We start from the raw sequence: 18,113 nt of genomic DNA on the forward strand, positions 1-18,113 counted from the left end.
CAAAAGGGTCTGTTGCAGTATTAGAAATTAAAAAGTGTGTTTTTATCAGTCCGTCAATCTTCCGCCCTCGTTTCATGTGAGGACACGACTGCAGGCCAGGTGAGTGACCTTAGCCAACCCACAGATGTGTTTACACATTACACAGGAACCTTGATTCACCGCTGCCAGCCATGACTCAATGTGTGTGTGTGTGTAAAATGTTGCAGTGAAGGGGGAGAGAGTACTCAAAGCTCTTTTCTTCTGCTGCACACAATCAGGCCGTGAAAGGTGGGAAATGCAAGATGAACAGCAAAGAGGCCACAACTCTTGCCTGTCACACACTCTTATACATACGAGCTGATCACAGAATGTGTCAGCACTCATCTAAATGAAGGGATTACTGATGGCTGCAGTCCATTCTGCTGCTTTTAGGGTTATGGCATTTTGTGTTCTGACATAATGGGACACTGTGATAGAGCCATTATTATTATTATCATGATGGTACCATCTATGTCTCCCTGCTTTCAAAAGCTACAACATGTGCTGTAGAAAAAAAAAGGATCTGTTCTTAGTCAAATTCAGCAGTTTGTTAGGCTTTAACCGAAACAACTATTTGCAGGAGACCACAACCATTTCCCAGACAATGACTGACTCATCCTTTTCATGAAGAGATTAAAGAGACAGTTTGAATCTCACTGAAATATTTCTCCCCTGAGGTTTAGTATTGTTTATCCATCAAGTATCAAGATTTTTCTCATTTGAGTGGCCAGTTTTGGAAATGTCTGCTTTCACTTTAATATACAAGTAAGTGGCCTTCGTCTTGTGGTGTTTAAAACACTGAAAATTACATAGCAATCCAAGTGTTTATGAACACTTGGATTGCTTTACACATTTGTAAAGCCAAGAAAAAAACAAAGTGGCATTTGAGATTAAAGTCACAAATTTGTGACGAGACAACACTTGGAAATTTACAAGAAAAAAAAGTTTTAGAGAAACAAAAATTGGTAAAATTAATTGAAAAGAAATTCACAAATGTAGAAGAAAAAATAGGAAAACTCGTGAAAAAGACATTTAAGTGAAAAAATGGTCAACTTCACAAGAAAAAACTCAAATTTATAAAGTAAAAAAGGGCAAAGCTGCATTGCTTTACTTTCAAGGTTAAGTTGAAAGTTTTCATTTTTCAAAAAAAATAGGTTTAAATTAAAAATATTAAACTAAAAAAACAACAACAACAACAAAACAATACAAGAACAAAAAATCTTTAGAAGAACTGGGGGTTATCTAACTTACCAGAAAGAAATGTTCGAGTTACCTGAGGAAAAAAATGTAAAGAAAATTCTGAGAGAAAAATACAAATGCAAATTTATCAGTTTAATTGACAATTATAATAGGAAAGAATTTGCAAATTTGGGAGAAAAAAAGGAAAAAATTCTGAGAAAAAAAATGGTAAATGTACAAATTTACGAGGAAAAAAGAAAAAGGAAAAAAACTTCATGTTTTTTACTTTTTGTTTTTGACCATTTGATTAAAAAAAGAAAAATCTGTAATGCTTGACCAAATACCACTGCGATTAACAGAACTTTTTTTTATTTTTCAACAACTCAGATTTCTTTGGAACTCCTTTGGTGTGTGCTGCTTCTAGACAGAAATTAGGAATGAATTATTTTCTGCTCTCCTTGTGTATCGTCTTATTATGATGACCAGAGAATAGTTAAAGGCATCTTCTGAATACTTTGCCCCCTACTAGTTTGACCAGATCCCAACAAACTAAATGTAGGGCAAACGTTGTGTGTGACTGGGGTGAAGTGGGACACGTCAACATAGTTGAGAGGTCACCTGAAATGTTTGTACAGTACACTAAAACGTACATTTTGCCAGATTTATTTAGCATATAGAGGTCAAATCTAAAACACTTCCAACTCTCTTGCTAGGTAAACACAATGAGGATAAAAGGAAGCTTAAGCTTGTTCTTATGGTCTCATGCAACAGTATTTATATATACATATATATATATATATGTATATATATATGTAGAGGGTTGGTATGACAGAGGAGGATAATGGAAGCAGATGACTTGCACGGGTGACCCCTGCGAAACAAGAATAGGGAGGAATGGCTGATAGAGAGGACGGAAAACTGCTAAGTTACAGATTTGCAGCCTTTTTGAGCAACATGTCAAAATAAATACAGCGTTCATTGCAGTCAATATTTTTACGAGGAAACACTAAACTAGCGGCAACATACCGCGTCCACAGAGAAAACCAGGAAACATCGCTTAAAGCTCTAAAGATACCATTTTAAACTGTAAATTAACTTAAAACCTAAAATTGCAGAAACTGTGCACTGTTACCAGCTGCTTCTCCTTTAAATTTCCCGCTATGTTGTTGTCGTTTTGGAGACGTTATTTCCGCATCGCAGGATGATTGGTCGTCTGCGTTAGATTCTGGACCAATCAGAAGGCATGACTGTGACTATCCCGTGACTGTAGACCAATGAGTCATTGCTGTAGACAGGCAGCAGGACGTCTGCGAGCAGCCTTCTCTCCTGCTCGCCTCTGCCCTCCACATGATCAGGAGACCCTGAACTGTGCAGGTCGGGGGAGACTCGTCCACACACTGGTGTTAATGGTGTTCCAGTTTAACTCGGTTTTATGTTAATTGGTGATATTTATTTGCGCATTGCCAGCAGTGTTGCCAATAGTAGTACCGATACTTTTAACCTATAAAATCAGCTTATTCAGGGGAAAGCATGATTTATGAGATTAATCATCATCAATTTTAATGACCACTGTGATGTTTACTTTCCACAATTATTAGTTAACACAACAAAATACAACTTTCAGATTTTTATGAATTTTGAAACTGTTTTCTGTTTGTTCTTTAAATGTGGTATAGGTTATAAATAAAACAATCAACACAAAAAAGGTTAAGATATTATTCATACTGCACGTTTGAGTTCTTTTTTTTTATTTCTGAGAACAAACAACAACAAAAAAATGTATTTAACACAATTCAGTGAGCTACATACGGAATGTAGAGCGTAGAAACAAAGTATAATTTAGTATTGATCCCATACCAATACTAACATTGGTACTGATATCGATCCGCCCGCCTCTTGTTGCATCCATAGATCCCTCCTTTTCAGTGAGTGGTCTCCGCTGCCTGCTGGTAAAACATACAGTTTGGCAAGATTAAAGACCTCACTGGGGAAAGGCTGATATCTCCAGTTGATTCAAATGCATACACATATTTTACCACGGACATACCACGGATCAGCTCTGGGGAAACTTGAGTATACCTACATACATCTTACTTATCAGTCTAAGGTAATTGATGTTGCACATCAATTGATGTTGTTTTGTAAAAGATAAGCAAATGTGTCTAATTTTCCACCAACTAAGACAGGTGGAAGCTTGTGTTTACCCTCAGAGTAACTCATTTAATTTAAAACTGATTTAACAGGAGAAACGTATGAACACCGGGGAGCGTATCAGTCAGGATGGAAACAGGTCCAAAGTTCATAAAGGGACCAGGTCTGTGTGATTTTCTTACAGCCTGCTGGTAAGTAAAAGTGCTGTTTATTTCAGCATGAAACACACGTCCCCATCAACAGTTAAATGCATCTCAGTGTTAATATCACCTACAGGCAACATTACAAAATAAACAGAGTGAATGAAGTCAGACTCATACCTGCAGGTCTGTTTTTCCAACAGTCATGAGCTTCTGTCATTACACGTGTGTTAAAATCTAGGGATCACACCTGATGTACAAAAGTACAAAACCTTCAGAGTGAAACAACAAAGAGTTTTTAAATTCTTTATAATCCAAACAACTTTAAAATCTCGAAATACTTTATTAATGAATTCAAAGCATTTTTATTTCCAACCTTCTGAAGCCGCGCAGTGGGCCAGGAGGACCCTTTGAGGGGCCGGGATTTGGCCCCTGGGCTGCATGTTTGATACCCCTGATCTAGAAGGATAATTGGAGCTACAGATCAGAGGTCAAAACATGTCATTTTGATGTTGGAGTAATCTGTCCCTTTAATGTGTTCAAAAGCAATTCATCTGTTACCTCACGTTTTAGGACTGGCTGTTCCTGGATAATCCACTGAGTGTCACTAGTGCTCATTCGGTGATGGTAATCTGCGATCAGGCTCAGGTTTCTTTCTCAGCAGCCAACGAAGCTGACACAAATGATTAAGCAGAGACACTACAGGTGAACGGTACATTCTTACTTTATGATGAATTTTTTGTTACACCTTTTCCAGAAAGGCAGATTTCAGCATTTGCTTTTAATTTTGTCGGCACGTTAGGATCAAAATTTTCTACAGAGGGGGTTTGGGAGTCGAGGAAAACACCGTCAGCAGATGTGTTTTTAGGAGCAGAATGTTCTGTTATACAGGCCCTGGATGATATATGAAGCCCTGATTAAAAACAATCAGAATATAGAAAATAAACTGGTTTCTGTCTCTGAGTACCCCCCCCTTTTAGAGAAGTGTAATAACACATCAAAAGTCTCATATTGCTTTGGCTTGCGTTACAGTCCACATGTGTCTTTTTTAAACCGCTGCTTTTAATATAAAGCGAGAAATAAAGCTTAAAGCACTGGGGCACAATCTGATGTCTGTTCTTAAATCTGATCAGATGCCCATGTTGATCATATTAATCAATCTTTCCCTCTGACCCTCTGAAACCACTATTTACAAGTAAACAATGGTAACTGACACATATTAGAAACGACCCCCAGTTGATTACTGAAACTAAGACAAAAATGTCTATATTAAAGATTTTTAGAAATGGCATGCTTGAATACACAAATAAGAATATTTATTCCTTTAGATGAGGGGCAGGTCAAGTTTTTTTCACACCAAGCAAAGGAAAACTCGTTGAACTGTTGCATCTACATAAATACGGCCTAATTTACCATTAGAGTAAAACTGTTATAGATCATTACAAAAAAGTGGAGTGCCTTAAGTTGACATTGAGCAGTGCAGACTTATAACAGTCCTTCGCCTCAATATCTGTTAACACAGTGCTGCTTTTTATTGGTATTTTTATGGTTGTGTGCTTAGTTTTCCTCTTAGGAGGTCAGGGGCCAGCTCTAGATGGTCCACGGGCCCGTTCTGGACCTCGGGCCATATTTTATCCACATGTGACCTAGTTTGCTTTGCTGCGAGTTGTTCAGCTGTTTGAGATATTTTCTTTCTAAGCGAACCACATCGGCCAGCCGTATCCAGAGATCGTGCTTGTGACAGCGTGACAGGATGCAAATATTACAATGGATCAGCTGAGCTGTCATGTTAGCTGGCTCATGCAGTCAAAGCTCCTGATGAAACTGCTCATAACAAGATTTTGGAGTATTCACTTCATGACTCGTGCCCACATATTTCTCCTATTCAGAAATAGTTGAATGAATTTCTACTTTTCCTTCTTCGCTTTTCAGATGCATCTTTTTCTTTGTTTGTTTTGTTTTTTTTGGCACTCTCGGCACGGTAAAGCGAGAGCCATCTGGTTCCATTGTATTGAAGAGAAGAAGGCAGACGTCTCAGCTTACAGCTGATATCTCCCAAACTGGGCAACTCGCACCAAAACAATCTTGGAGGATAAAAATCAGCACAGGCCAGAAGAAAAATCCATACATTCTGAATTTTTGGAGGGGAGAGGTGACATGCGTCTTTAAAAGAAAGCTTTTTTCCCCCCGATCTGCTAAATATTAAACGCACATTTCACAAACAATGCAAAACTAGACATCTGCTGACTTTAAGCACATGGTTCGTATTAAGGACGCTTGATCAACTTGTACAGATTAGACACATCATCAACAAGAACAACCACAAAACAACACACGCAGCACCAAGCTAGAGCTGATTTCGCTGGGTCATCAGGTTAATACTTTATTTTGTTTGATTGCAGCAAAGAGAAAGAAAGGGAGACGGAAACGGGGTGGGGTTGGGGTGGAGGGGAGGAGGAGAAGTAGAATGTCGGAGAGAGGAAACTACAGACTTTGGGAGAGCTGTGGCTACAAGCCTTTGTATCAAATCTAAAGACAAAGTCATCAGGCAACATTAAAACATCTTTTAAAAATAACAATAACATATTCTGTGGGCTCTATATGGCACAGTATTACCCTAGACATGTACACGATACCAAAACAGTTTAGCCACACTCCTACATCTATGAACAGCTTCGTAGCAAACAAAGCCAAGAACTCTATCTCCAAATCATCATTTCTCAAGGAAAAAAAAATGCTAATTCAAATTTCTTATGCCATAACAAGGCACCTTTAACAGTTGAAATCTGGCAGATCCACATCTTACTATAATTATTTAAATATCAAAGCAGAGGCACATTCATTTAAACTAAAACATACAGTAAATAGTTGTTTTGTTTAGTTTGATTTTTTAAACCACCAGATTCCAGTCCAGTCACTACAATACGTCGATTTGCATGCTTTTGGTCTGTATGATAACCATGAGAGCAAACTATGGCATAAGAAACTATGGTCCAAAAACACCCCCGCAAAACACAAACATGTCCGTCTACAGGAATGGCTTGAGATAGTGTATTGGAGACAGAAAGGCTTTTTTTTACATTGAAACTAACCCACAGAAAAGAAAACAAAAAAACAAAACAGGTGGCCCATATGCTGCAAGGGATATGCTGCTTAGGCAGATTTATTTTGGTTTTCTTATTCACGTCACGCAGCCGCTCGCTCTCGTACACAACACGTACCCCAAACATACAAAAAAAACAAATCAAAAGAACATTTAAAAATAAAAAGGCTTGTAACCACACCCAAGGGGGACGCCTGTGCACCCCTGCAGTCGGTCACACAGTGTTTTCAACACTCCCGCCTGGACCAAAAAGGTGCCCGAGTACCATCACACACCGAAACGTCTTCACTCAGAACAACAACAACAGTAACAAAAACAAAAAAGGTGCAGTGAGCGAGTGTATGCTCGAGGGGGAGAGGGAGAGGGGCGGGGAGGGGGCGGGATTAAAATAGCGCCTCCAAAGTGACCGTGACAAGTAAAAAAAAAAAGAAGTGGCGGCTAATTTTTGTGGAATTTTTCCAAATAATACATTAAAAACATAACAGATATGGATGATTTAGAGACCAGAAAAAATATATATAAAAGGAAACAAAACAGAAGCTGTGCGCACAATGCCAGATTTGCCGAGGATATAAACGGTTAGGAAGCGAGTGTTGCTCATGCTTTGTGGATACAGAACCAAAGTTTACTGACATGTTCCTAGGACTACTGTATATATGCATACCAGACGTTATACGGTTCTTTTAACAGGTTATTTGTGTCAAAACAGAAAACAAAACAGGAACTTGAAAAAAACAACCAAAGAAAAAAAAAAACCCAAAGAAAAAAACAACTCTACCATTAATGTAGCTGTACTTCATTAACCTCATGACTAAATTTACATTCATATTTTGAAGTTTTTACCCTCCCCTCTTTTCCACCGAAGCCACTTTCCCCACCTGGTAGGGCTAAACAACATAAACAACAACATCGTTTCAACAGAACAAACATATAGAGAGATAACATTACACTTAACAAAAAGGCCCCACCGCGAGGGCGTCTGGAGAGTGTCGGCCACCGCTTTTTGGCTGCTAAGCTCAGCCTTTTCCTACCTCTCGGTAATAACACAAGGCAGGAAGGGAAATAGTTCAGACTTTTTTTCTTTTTCCAATCTCCTCACAGTTATGGAGCAGGACAACATTTTTCGTCCGCAGCGTCATTTCTACGGAGCACTTCTGTTCAGAGTCCAGCAGTTTTGTGCCCATATATTTCTCTTTCCTCTTCAGAAATAACTCAATACCCTGAATTCATTTCTCTTTCTCCCCCCTCATTCTTTGCTCTCTTCTTCCTGGCTTAGAAAATGGAGCCTTTTCCTCTTCCAGTCAAAGAGGGGAAAAAGCTACGCAACATGAAGGCTGACCTTTTTTTTTTTAGTAGTATTTTCAGGTTTTTTTGTCTTTTTAAGTTTTTAAGTGAAGGAAATGAGATGAAAAAACGGAAGTGCAATGGTCTACCAGCCTTTAATTCTTACCCAGTGGCCAGCTACATTTCCAAAGCAGCTACAAGTGTCCCTTTTAAGTGACCACTACTTTTCTAGTTTGTGCACATAAGGTATAAACTATGGTGAATGCTATACAGATCCTACAGTGTCATCTGGCCCCCGGAGTCGCCAGGTTCGCTGAGAGACCTCAGAAGCTCAGGTGATCTGTCATTGTCATAGACTCGCGTCCAGCCACAGCTTCGACTTCTTAATGATTTGGATATGAAGAATCGCTTCTAAATGCACTTCTACACATTGACCTACGGTAGCTTTACCAACTAGAGTAGGAATGCTGTGTGCGTCTCAAACGGAATGATCTTATTCCCACACGCCCAAACTCACACACTTTCGCACATATGCAGTTAATACCTGCTCAACCCCTGCATGCACACATCCCTACCTGCTGTACATGTTCATGTAAAAGCTCACATATATACCTCTCGTGGACACTTTTATACCAGCAGGACACGCCTGCTGTTCTCACTCGCTCACTCGTACAAATGCACGCAAAAGGTTTGAGTCGTTTAATGCTTCACCACCTCCAGCCGTGTTGAATAAGGACTCCTCTGCCTCATCCTTGCCCACACAAGCCTTCCCTGAAGAGCCTTTATCCTCGTTATGCGGTGACTATAAAGGGAAGTAGACTGAACTAATTTTTTTCTTTTTTTCACAAAACACACACCCTGTTAGCAGTTCTTAATTCTTATATTATAGATAATATAATGAGTCAAAGAGGAAGATTAATCGAGCTCTAGATCTATAACACGCTACAGCTGGGCGGGAGAGATGCGGAGAGAGGCGAGCGGGAGTAAAGGCAGGAGAGTTTCTTTGCTTCTTCTCCTCCCTTCACACTTTTGCTTCCTAACTCCGATCTCTGCTGGATTAAAGAGAGGCAGGGGTGCCGTGCCAGTGTATGCACTCCTCCCGCTCCCAGCCTGAACACATGAGGCTGTCCCCTTTGAATTATATTCCTTTTAGTGCGAGGCTGTCCTAGGGTTTGCTGCTGCTGCTGTCCCGTTGCTTTTTGCTGCTGCCGCTGCTGCCGCTGTAGAGGCTTGGGTTTGCCACGAGGGGATGGGGGCCGCCCCCATGTAAGGCCCGGCAGTTGCTGCGTAGTTGAAGATGGCAGGGAGGAAGGGCAGAGGCTCCACTTTGTCTCCCCCCGGTGCCATCATATTCAGAGCCACGGGCAGCGCTGCCAAGTTGTAGGGATAGGCCAGGAACTGGGGCCCATACAGCAGCTGGTAGGGGTCCGGATAGAATGGCAGCTTGGCCAGGTCCCCGCCATTAGGGACCATCACTTTTCCCAAGGGGCCAAAGGGAAGCGTTCCAGGCGGGTAGGAGGACATGAGCAGGTTTTCCTCCTGCTTCTTACCAGAGCGGTAGCTGTCCGGCACAATGAGGGGTAGTGGATAATCCTGGGAAGGGTAGCCCACTGGGGTGGTGTTACCTTGCTGGGATTCTCTAGAAGAAATGGTGTCCTGGTGCTCTGGCTCAGGTGGCTGCGGGGCTCGGGGGAGAAGCAGAGCGTGGGCAGAGGGGCGGTCGCCGGCACCAGCTGCTCCGGTGGGCAGCGTGAGCCTGTCAAGTCCTTGTGAACTGGAGTGAACCTGGTGGTTGGCTTGAGCTATCAGTCCAATGGTCGAAGGTGACCGGCAGGGGGATTTGGGAGTGTGCCTGTGTGATGAGGGTCCATTCATAGTGGTTTGAGTGGGGATATGTTGGGGAGATGCGACAGGGCTCAAGGGCTCCTCTTTGGGGACCAAAAGTGTGATCTGGTCCTCTGGGACGTGAGCAGCTCTACTGACTTGCTGGACCCTCTCTAGTTCCTTTTCTCTCTCCCTCACAATTTCTTTCTCCCTCTCCCGCTCTCTCTGTCTCTCCAGCTCCCTCTCTTTCTCCCTTTGCCTCTCTACCTCCCTCTCGCGAGCTAGTATGGAGGACATGGTCAGGTCTTGTGCTTCATTGGGAGAGGGACTGCGGGACAGGGACTGGACTCTGAGATCTTGCACCAGAGGGGGCTCCTTGTAACCGGCGTGTAGAAATAAACTGCTCCCACCCTGCCTCTCTCTGTCCATAATGACCCCATCCCGTTTCATGAATCCCCCCTCGGAGCTGGAAGATGTTGTCATGGAAACAGGAGGAGCAGCAGTGGTTATTCTGGTCTGTGATGTCATGGGCACATTTGGGGAGGTGTTGGCAGATGCCATTGCGTGCACAGGGCTGGGTATTCTGTGGATCTGACTGTCTAGGTGCTTTTTGCTGGGAGTGCGGTAGTCGAGACATTCAGATCCGTTCATGACGAGCACAGTCTGGAGGGTGGAGGGCGTGGCAGATGTTAATTTGTGGTTGGTGGGTGTAAGGTTTACTGGGGCGTCTAACGGAGGGTCTGCAGCTTTTGGTGCGGGCTCTCTCTCTGGAGCTGGAAGTGTGGGCTCTGTTAGTTCAGGTTCGTCACTGGTTTCTGACACCTGATGATCTCCTGTGAGCTCACAGAGGCGCTCCTCAGGCTGCTGCGACGCCAAACACTCGCCACTGCTGGGCGGCTCTGGCGTCGAATAGCTGATGACTGAAACAGAGAGAGCACTGGGAAGCTCTGCTTTTTCAGTCTCTAGGTCTCTGCTAAGAATGTCGGCAACTGTCTCTGCTGTTTTTGGCTCTGTGTCTTTATCTTCCCTTTCTCTCTCTGGAGAACTGCTGAGCTCGTGGCGTCGGATGTGTCGATTCAGTGCGGAGGATGTCTTGCACACCTTGTGACACTGCGGGCACGTGTGTCGTGATAAGGCCCTTCTGCTTAGACGACTTGGACTAGAGTGACTCCCTCCCAGGCCACCCTGTCCCCCCTTATCTTCATCATACTTTGAAATCTCCGGCACAGGTTTGGCCCCTTCTACTTGTTCGTGAGCAGCTTTGAGAGGTGCACAGGGGGCTTCAGTAGGTTTGGGATGCTGGGCTCTCTGGTGGTCTTCCAGCTTATCCCTCGAGGGGAAAGTAGCTCGACAGAAGAGGCAAACAAACTCCAGCAGGTGGCTCAGCTCATGTTTGTCTCGTTTTCTGGGGCTCGAGAACCAGCGGCCGCACGTACCACACTCAGCTGCATTCCCGTTAGTCCACGGCCGCCTTTTTATTCCTGTAGGAGCCACTGAGGTAGACTGAGGAGGTTTTGGAGAGTGCACAGGAGAGGTGGAAACCTCATGGCGGGCCTCCTTAACCTCTTCTTCAGCCTCTTTATTTTTATCTTTCTTTTCCCCCTCTCTCTTGTCTCTGTTAGCTTTTGGCAGTTTTTCAGCCTCCTCAGTTGTTGCATCCTCTTCTTCATCTTGTGATTTCTCTGTTTCTTTATTTGAAAGGTTCTTAAGCCTCTCTGCCCTCCTCTTCAGCCGGATGGAGCGCTTGTACTTTAGCTTCCTCTGCCAGCTCTTTACCCTCTGTAGATGTGCTTGGGCCTTTCTCTTAGGCTTATAGGAGTAGTAAGGTCGCCATAAATTGTCCTCTGTGTCATGGTCACTCTCGTGCTCGCGCACCTCCTGACGAAAGTAGTACTCCCTCACTTCACTGGGGGATTTGGGGCTCTTTTTCCTGACCACGTCTTCCTCCTCCTCCTCCTCCTCAGAGTCTCCACCTTCCTTATCGCCCTCTGCTTCCATGCTGGCTCTGCTTTGGAGGCGGTGTCTGTGGTGGTGGTGGTGGTGGGAGTGAGAGTGGCGTGGTTCCTTGGCGTCCCGCACAGATGACGTTTCACTGCGTTTGGTTTTGGGGGGAGAAAGGCTCTTATCTCTCCTGAGGTCTGTCTCAGATATGCTGCGCTTCACTATGGCCTCCTCACCAATACGTACAGTAATCTGACACAGTGGCCCTGCCTCTTTGACCTGTGACCCTACAGATGCTGACAGCTGCTTTGAGTTAGAGATGTCACTCTTGCTGTGGGACTTGCGTGATTTGTGAAATAATCTGCCTGTCTCTCCATCCTGCCTGCCTCTCGAGCCCTCCTCTGCCGTATCTGAACTGTCTCTTGACCTCTTTCTGTGATTATCTATGCTGTCCCTTTGCTTTTTGTTGGGCCGAGACGGGCCCTTGACTACAGTCTGACTGTCACTGTTTTCGGGGGATGGGCTGTTCACTGGGCTTTTCTCACTTCCAGACGTGACCTGATTGCTATGCACAATGACAGAGGATGACACGGCTGTCCCGTGAACTATGACGGAGGGCTTTGTATGGCCATATGTTATCACAGAAGGCATGCTCGTCTCTGTGCCTCTACCACTCTTGAGACTTTTGGTTTTACTGCTGTTGGACATTTTGAAGCTGCCACTACCTCTCCCCTGCTCTGACTCAAGGGCCTCACTCTCATGTTTTCTAACTTGGGACATATCTATCTGGGGGAGGGGTGTTAGTGCAGAGAGGTCCCTGTGCTCAGCAGTCACAGAGACAGGGAATCCATCAGGGAAGGCATCTGGGTCAGGCTTTAGACTCTGAGGGTGGGCCCCACTGATTAGGCTTTGCAGGTCCCCGGGGCCCAGAGCACAGCCCAGGCCGGGCAGGGAGAGGGGAGGTGTTTCGGTTGGTGGCAGGAGCAGGCCGTTATGCAAACTGTCACTGTAAGTCTTGTAGGGTCTCTTCTGGGAGCGCATGGGAAGAAGACGGTACAGTTTGAGGGCGTTAGCTTTCTGCTTATAACCCCCGTTAGCTGTCTTCTCACTGGAGATGAGGCTGGGATTAATCCCATGGATGGTCTTCTGATGGGTTTTGAGATTGTAGTACGTGGCGAAGGCGTCCCAGCAGAAGATGCACTGGTAGCGGCGCTCTCCTGTGTGCCACACCTCATGCTTTGTGCGGTACTCGGCCAGGGCAAAGACCTTGTCGCAGTAATGGCACGGATATTTGCGGCGCCAGGAGTGCACATTAGAGTGACGCTTCAGGCTGGAGAGGGTCATGTAGGAGCGCTCGCACACAGAGCAGAAGTAGATGACATTGCCGTCTACCACCTTCACAAAATGGTTCTCATCACCCGCCAGCACCTCTGTGCCTGCTGCATCATCACCTTGGATACGCGCCAGGAGGCTTCGTGCTTTCTTCCCTGGCCGTGCCTTGCTGATGTCTGTCTCTCCCACAATCATTCCCCCCTCCACTCTCACCTCGCCCTCCTCCAGCGGCTCCTCCTTTGGCTGTATAGTGAGAGAAGGAGGGCGAAGGCTATTAGAGGGCAGGCCTGGCACCCTGCAGGAGGCCTCGTGGGATTGCAGTCTCTTGCTGTGGATGAAGACCTTGCCACAGTAACGGCAGCAAAGGGCGCGGCTGCCACGATGCAGCCGCATGTGGACCGTGAGGGAGGAGGCTGAGCTAAACAGCCGATGGCACACACCACAAATCAGTTCAGGCTTCAGGCTGTCAGTAGGGGAGTAGGAGGATGAGTGTGGGGGTGCAGTGAGGCCCTCGGAGGGAGGAGGTGGTGGTGGTGGTAAAGGGGGAGGGAGATGGAGGGTGGGTGGGTGAAGACTTGGTCCGTGAGGGCTCCCCGCTTTCCCAGATGGCCTTCCTGTTATTTTCTCTCGTCTCTCTCCATCCCCGCCTCTCTGATAGGCTGATGTGCCCAGACTGAAGAGGATCTGAGCAGTCTGTGAGGGTGAGGCTGTACCGTTGGCCGCCCTGTGCCTGTCATCCCATCCATCTCTAGCATAACATCCCCCAAAAGGCCCGGTGGAGGATCTTGGTGGCGACCTGTGAAACTGAGTCTCTGAACTGAGCTTGGAGCACTTTAGAGGAGGTGGCGATTTGATGTCCTTTCTGATGAGTGCATGAACAGTCATGGGAGATGATGAGGAGGAGGGTGAAGAGGACGGAGAGCTGTCGTGTCTTGGGGGTTTAAAAGGTCTGTGCTTTACGTCCATGGTGGCATCCAGTTTCCACAGTGACCCCTTGTCTGAGCTCTTGGATGATGGTCGCCGTCGGTGGGGGAAGGGGAAGATGAGGAGGAGGAGCCATGACAGTGGTTTGGTGATGTCAGAGAGGTCGGAAGGGGGGCTGCACTGAGCGGGAAGCTTAGGGTGATTTTTGCATTTTTAGGTCCATCACCCATATCCTCTAGCCTGTCCTCCATTGTGGCCTCTCCCCGGCCTCCGAGCCTTTTACCCTTCATCTCCAAGCGCTCAGCTTCCCCTTCCTCCCCCTCCTCTTCTTTTTCTTCTTCAGACTGGGAGGTCACACCAGGACGGTGTACTGGTTTGTGTAGTCCTTTGACCTTGTTTGAGCCGTACAAAGTGACAGGCGGATGCAAGGAGGAAGCTCGAGCTGGGTGAAGGGTGTTTCGAACCACTGGCAGCGGCGGCGGGGAAGACAAAGGGGATGGCCGCTGACTTTGGTGAGAGGTGGTGTCCTTAGCTGCAGTCCGTGCGGGTTTGCAGAGGGAAGCCGGGCGTTGTTCACTCAGACGTGACGGAATATGGCCCACACGGAGGGGGTCCCACACCTCACCGGACACCATGACCACCCCCCGAAATCTGAAAGAAAAGAAAATCAGAAAGAAGGTATTAGCATTATAAGCATACCATGGTATATGTACAAAACATACATAAAGTAGAGAATGGACATTACACCCAAAACTTTTGCAGAAGCAATCATGACAAACGGTGGAGAAGACTAAACGCCCAGCTATGCTGAACTCCCGACTGCTCAGGCAGGAATGGTGAGTGCAGGGAGGGAGAGGGCAGAGGGGGAAGGAATGAATCTGCGGCAGTGCTGGTTTAGATTTCAGCGTGCCACAGCCAAGCTTTCAGAAACGCATTCCAGCGATCCATCTCTCTCTCTAGGCTGTGACACAACATTCCCTATGCCTAATTGGAAGGCGTTCAGATTTAATCAAGATTCCCTCGGAATAAATTGCTGACTTAGATTCGTGGCCCCAACGTGCATAAAAATAGTCCCGCTCTCTCTTTATATGTGAGCAAGAGCGTTGTTAGCCATTCCTGGCAGTGGCTAGTATTTGCCAGGCATGACTCTAACCATTTATTTGTGAAGCGGGGGGGGGGGTGAGGAAAAGAAGGGAGGGAGATTGCATGCATGTGCACAGAGAAGGGGTGTTTTTCTGCCCTCTGCATCCGGTACAATCTCGGCTAAGCCGGAGAAGATGAGCGACAGGCTATCCTCATTTCCATCCTAATTCGCCTGCTACGGTGGTGGTTGCAGTGCCGCTGCAAAAATGTCCCATAAATGAGAAAGCAGCAGAATCGCGTACCGGCAGTCAGCTCGCTGTTATCACTTATTTATTGCGGGTTCATTTGTTTAGGTCTGCAGATTTGAGAGGGGGGGGGACAGAGATGGGATTGGGCCGTAATGATGTGACGAGGAGAAAAATCCTCAGTCATGCTTTTCTGCCTTCGTTTCAAGCAGCAAAGCAGCCAGGAAGGCAGGCCGCTGTAAAATTCCACAGGCAGCCCTGAACAGGCAGAAACTAGGTCAGCACTGTTATTGCAGAGGAAAGAGGAGGGAGAGACAGAGAAGGAGAAAAGAGGGTGAGGATGAGGGAGAGTGAAAGGGTGACAGAAAAAAAAGGGAGACAGAAAGAGTGTGTGGGTTACTGAAAAAGAGGGGGGGGGGGGGTGTTAACACAGGAACAGTCAGACACACGGCACCGTCAGACAGACGGGAGCCCAGGCTAACGCTACCACACACACACACACACACACACAGCACATACATGCACTCTGCAAACACTCTCACCCACAGGCAAGGCAGGCCGGCATAAACAAAGCAGTTCAACATGGAAGGGCCTGCTTGTAAATGATATTCAAAACCAAAGGGTGAATCTGAGTGCACGGCGGCCTAACACTGAGGATGCAGCTGGAGTGACATGTAGCCAACGGAAGGAAAACAGAAGTGTCTTTTAATCACATACTGGGTGCAAGCAGCGGCACATGCTCTTTGTTATGCAAGGGACAATAAAGCGGTTCATGCCGGCTTTCAGATCTAAATCAGAGCAAGGGTGCACGAATCGGTCTCGCTGGGCTTGCAGTATGTCGTTGCTCAGTACTGAAACGGGCCTCCGCTGTCGCTCACATTTGCTGAGCGATAGATGTTGTGCAGGAAATCCCTTATGGCAAGCGCCGGGCTGCTACAAGTGGGCGGACGCGCTGAGAGACAGCGCCAAGGCTAAAAATTTCATCCCCTCATCTGATTCTTGCGTCGCGGACAGGAAAATGCGTACGACGCCCCCTCGCTCTTTCTCTTCATCTCCCTATGACGCACAGAGCCACTGTGTAAGCAGAGCCTGCACAACACGCAGCCTGACTGTGACAGGCTGCCTTTTAAAAGTCCCGACTTTATCTCTACACACACACAGACACACACACAGATGAGTGGACAAACACCTCGACACTCGGCGCACAGACAAATGTGACCATGAGAGTCCCCAGGCAAAAATCAAAATAAACAGCAACCCTGTTCCCACACCTCCCTGCAACAGGATGTTCTGCACAAATAAACACGTCGCCCGGCCTGTGAAGCGTTCATCTATTTATGCTCGTGGCACTACAAAAACCGCGCATCGAGAGCAGGTGCTCAGCCGGTGCTCAGCCGGTGCGGGACAAATTACGGAGCGGGCTCACGTAAACACGACGCGCATTATAGCAAACGCGCCGGCTTTCATGTAAAGACAGAGACGCTGGGCTGACAGGCAGAGGGATCAAAGGCAGACTATGAGCATGATTCAGTTTGTTTTCCACATCAAACGACAAATCTGAAGAGAAAGTAAACATCAGCGGTTTTGATTAGGAGGATTTTATTCTTTAAAACCTTAAAAATAGCACAAAGTTAAAAATCAGTGCATTTAAAGTGACAATAAAGTTCCTCGTTTTGATTATAATTACAAATGAAACGTTGACTGCACATTGTAACGGCACGTATGACCAACGCACGACACCATTAGGGTACAGACGGGGGCCCGATCAACTCTCGCTTTCACTGCGCAACCCCTCTCTGCCACCGAGCAGGAAATCTTCAGGGAAAATTAAGGCTCGGTTTTAGTTTTTCACTACTGCTATCAGTCGCTTTCTCCAGGTAGCTGAAATGAGGGACACTGCAAGAAATAGAGCCACAGTGGAAACTATGATTGGCAAATAAGAGGGAGGAGGCAAAGTAGCGCGAAGAGGAAGGATGACACACAGCGTGAGTAAAGCAAGGAGAAACCTCAGACGGAGGTGAGAGGGTTTTATGGGAAACGCTGATCCGTAAATAACAAAGCCTACCTGACTGTACTCCTCTCATTAACCTTTAAACTCCTTAACTTTAGGAAATTAAAAGTGCTATCCAGCACAACAAATAACTTGGACCTGCTTGGACTCCAAGTTTGACTTTGGGGTCTTTTTTCTCTTGGCATGTGAAAAATGCAGAGAACTTTAACTTTTTCCTTGTAATTGAATGATTTGCGACGGACAATCAGTCACCGGGAACATCGCCGCTAAACTGGCCTTGTATAACAGAAGGCAGGACGGCAGAGGAGTTTGGCTGGTGCACCAGCTCGAGGCCTTGAACCAGACGTTGAGCAATCTGTTTATTCCGCACTGAAACTGGTACTCATGCTGATAGACAAATAACTGGTGGGATTCAGTAACCATGCTTTTTTTTAACCATCTTACAGAAACACTCAAAAATCAAACCACCAGTGTTGAGTTTTTTTTAATTTTATCTTTAAAGAGAAAACGACATAAAAAGGAAACCCTTTACAGCTCTTTCGCAACAATACTTCTTATAATTGAATATTAAAAGGTCTGATTAAAGCAAATTAGATTTAATGCTGTTTTAGCGCCTCTTAATGTGGCACAGTCAATATAATGCAAACAGCTAACACTTGCACCTATGGCTCCTTTAAATGTTTGAACTATTAGTGCTTAAATGATTAACTTCACCTCTGCGTATTCACTGCGCTCTTCGCCATTCGCCCTCCCAAATTAGGGCTTGATTAAAACTTGTTTTTATTTCCACAGTTTAGGCCATCATTTTTACACAACTGCAACACAACAACAGGACATCTGCAACAACGTGCACGCCTGGAAAAAAAAAATAGAAGCAG

At 45.7% G+C, this 18,113-nt stretch overlaps 1 protein-coding gene and 1 long non-coding RNA gene across 6 annotated transcripts in view; one reads left to right on the forward strand and one right to left on the reverse strand.

The window, feature by feature from the left end:
* Nucleotide 1: 1 nt before the first annotated feature.
* Nucleotides 2-6,757, forward strand: LOC112846210 (uncharacterized). 2 transcript variants are annotated; one of them, XR_003219069.1, is made up of 2 exons: nt 2-99; nt 3,441-6,719. It is a non-coding gene; the product is annotated as an uncharacterized LOC112846210 (long non-coding RNA). The 2 variants fall into 2 exon arrangements; XR_003219068.1 differs by lacking the exon at nt 2-99 and adding an exon at nt 2,224-3,304 and having other exon boundaries at nt 3,441-6,757.
* The window catches only part of zbtb4 (zinc finger and BTB domain containing 4), a 27,518-nt gene continuing 15,250 nt past the window's right edge, over nt 5,846-18,113 (reverse strand). For all 4 annotated transcript variants that reach the window (XM_025905567.1, XM_025905566.1, XM_005454384.4 and 1 more), the window contains one exon: nt 5,846-14,547. In XM_025905567.1, the coding sequence (XP_025761352.1) occupies nt 9,025-13,938 (4,914 nt within the window). In that variant the 5' untranslated portion in view covers nt 13,939-14,547 and the 3' untranslated portion in view covers nt 5,846-9,024. The remainder of the gene's footprint in view (nt 14,548-18,113) is intronic.

The sequence above is a fragment of the Oreochromis niloticus genome, linkage group LG3 (assembly GCF_001858045.2).
Source record: "Oreochromis niloticus isolate F11D_XX linkage group LG3, O_niloticus_UMD_NMBU, whole genome shotgun sequence".
NCBI classification, from domain to species: domain Eukaryota; kingdom Metazoa; phylum Chordata; class Actinopteri; order Cichliformes; family Cichlidae; genus Oreochromis; species Oreochromis niloticus.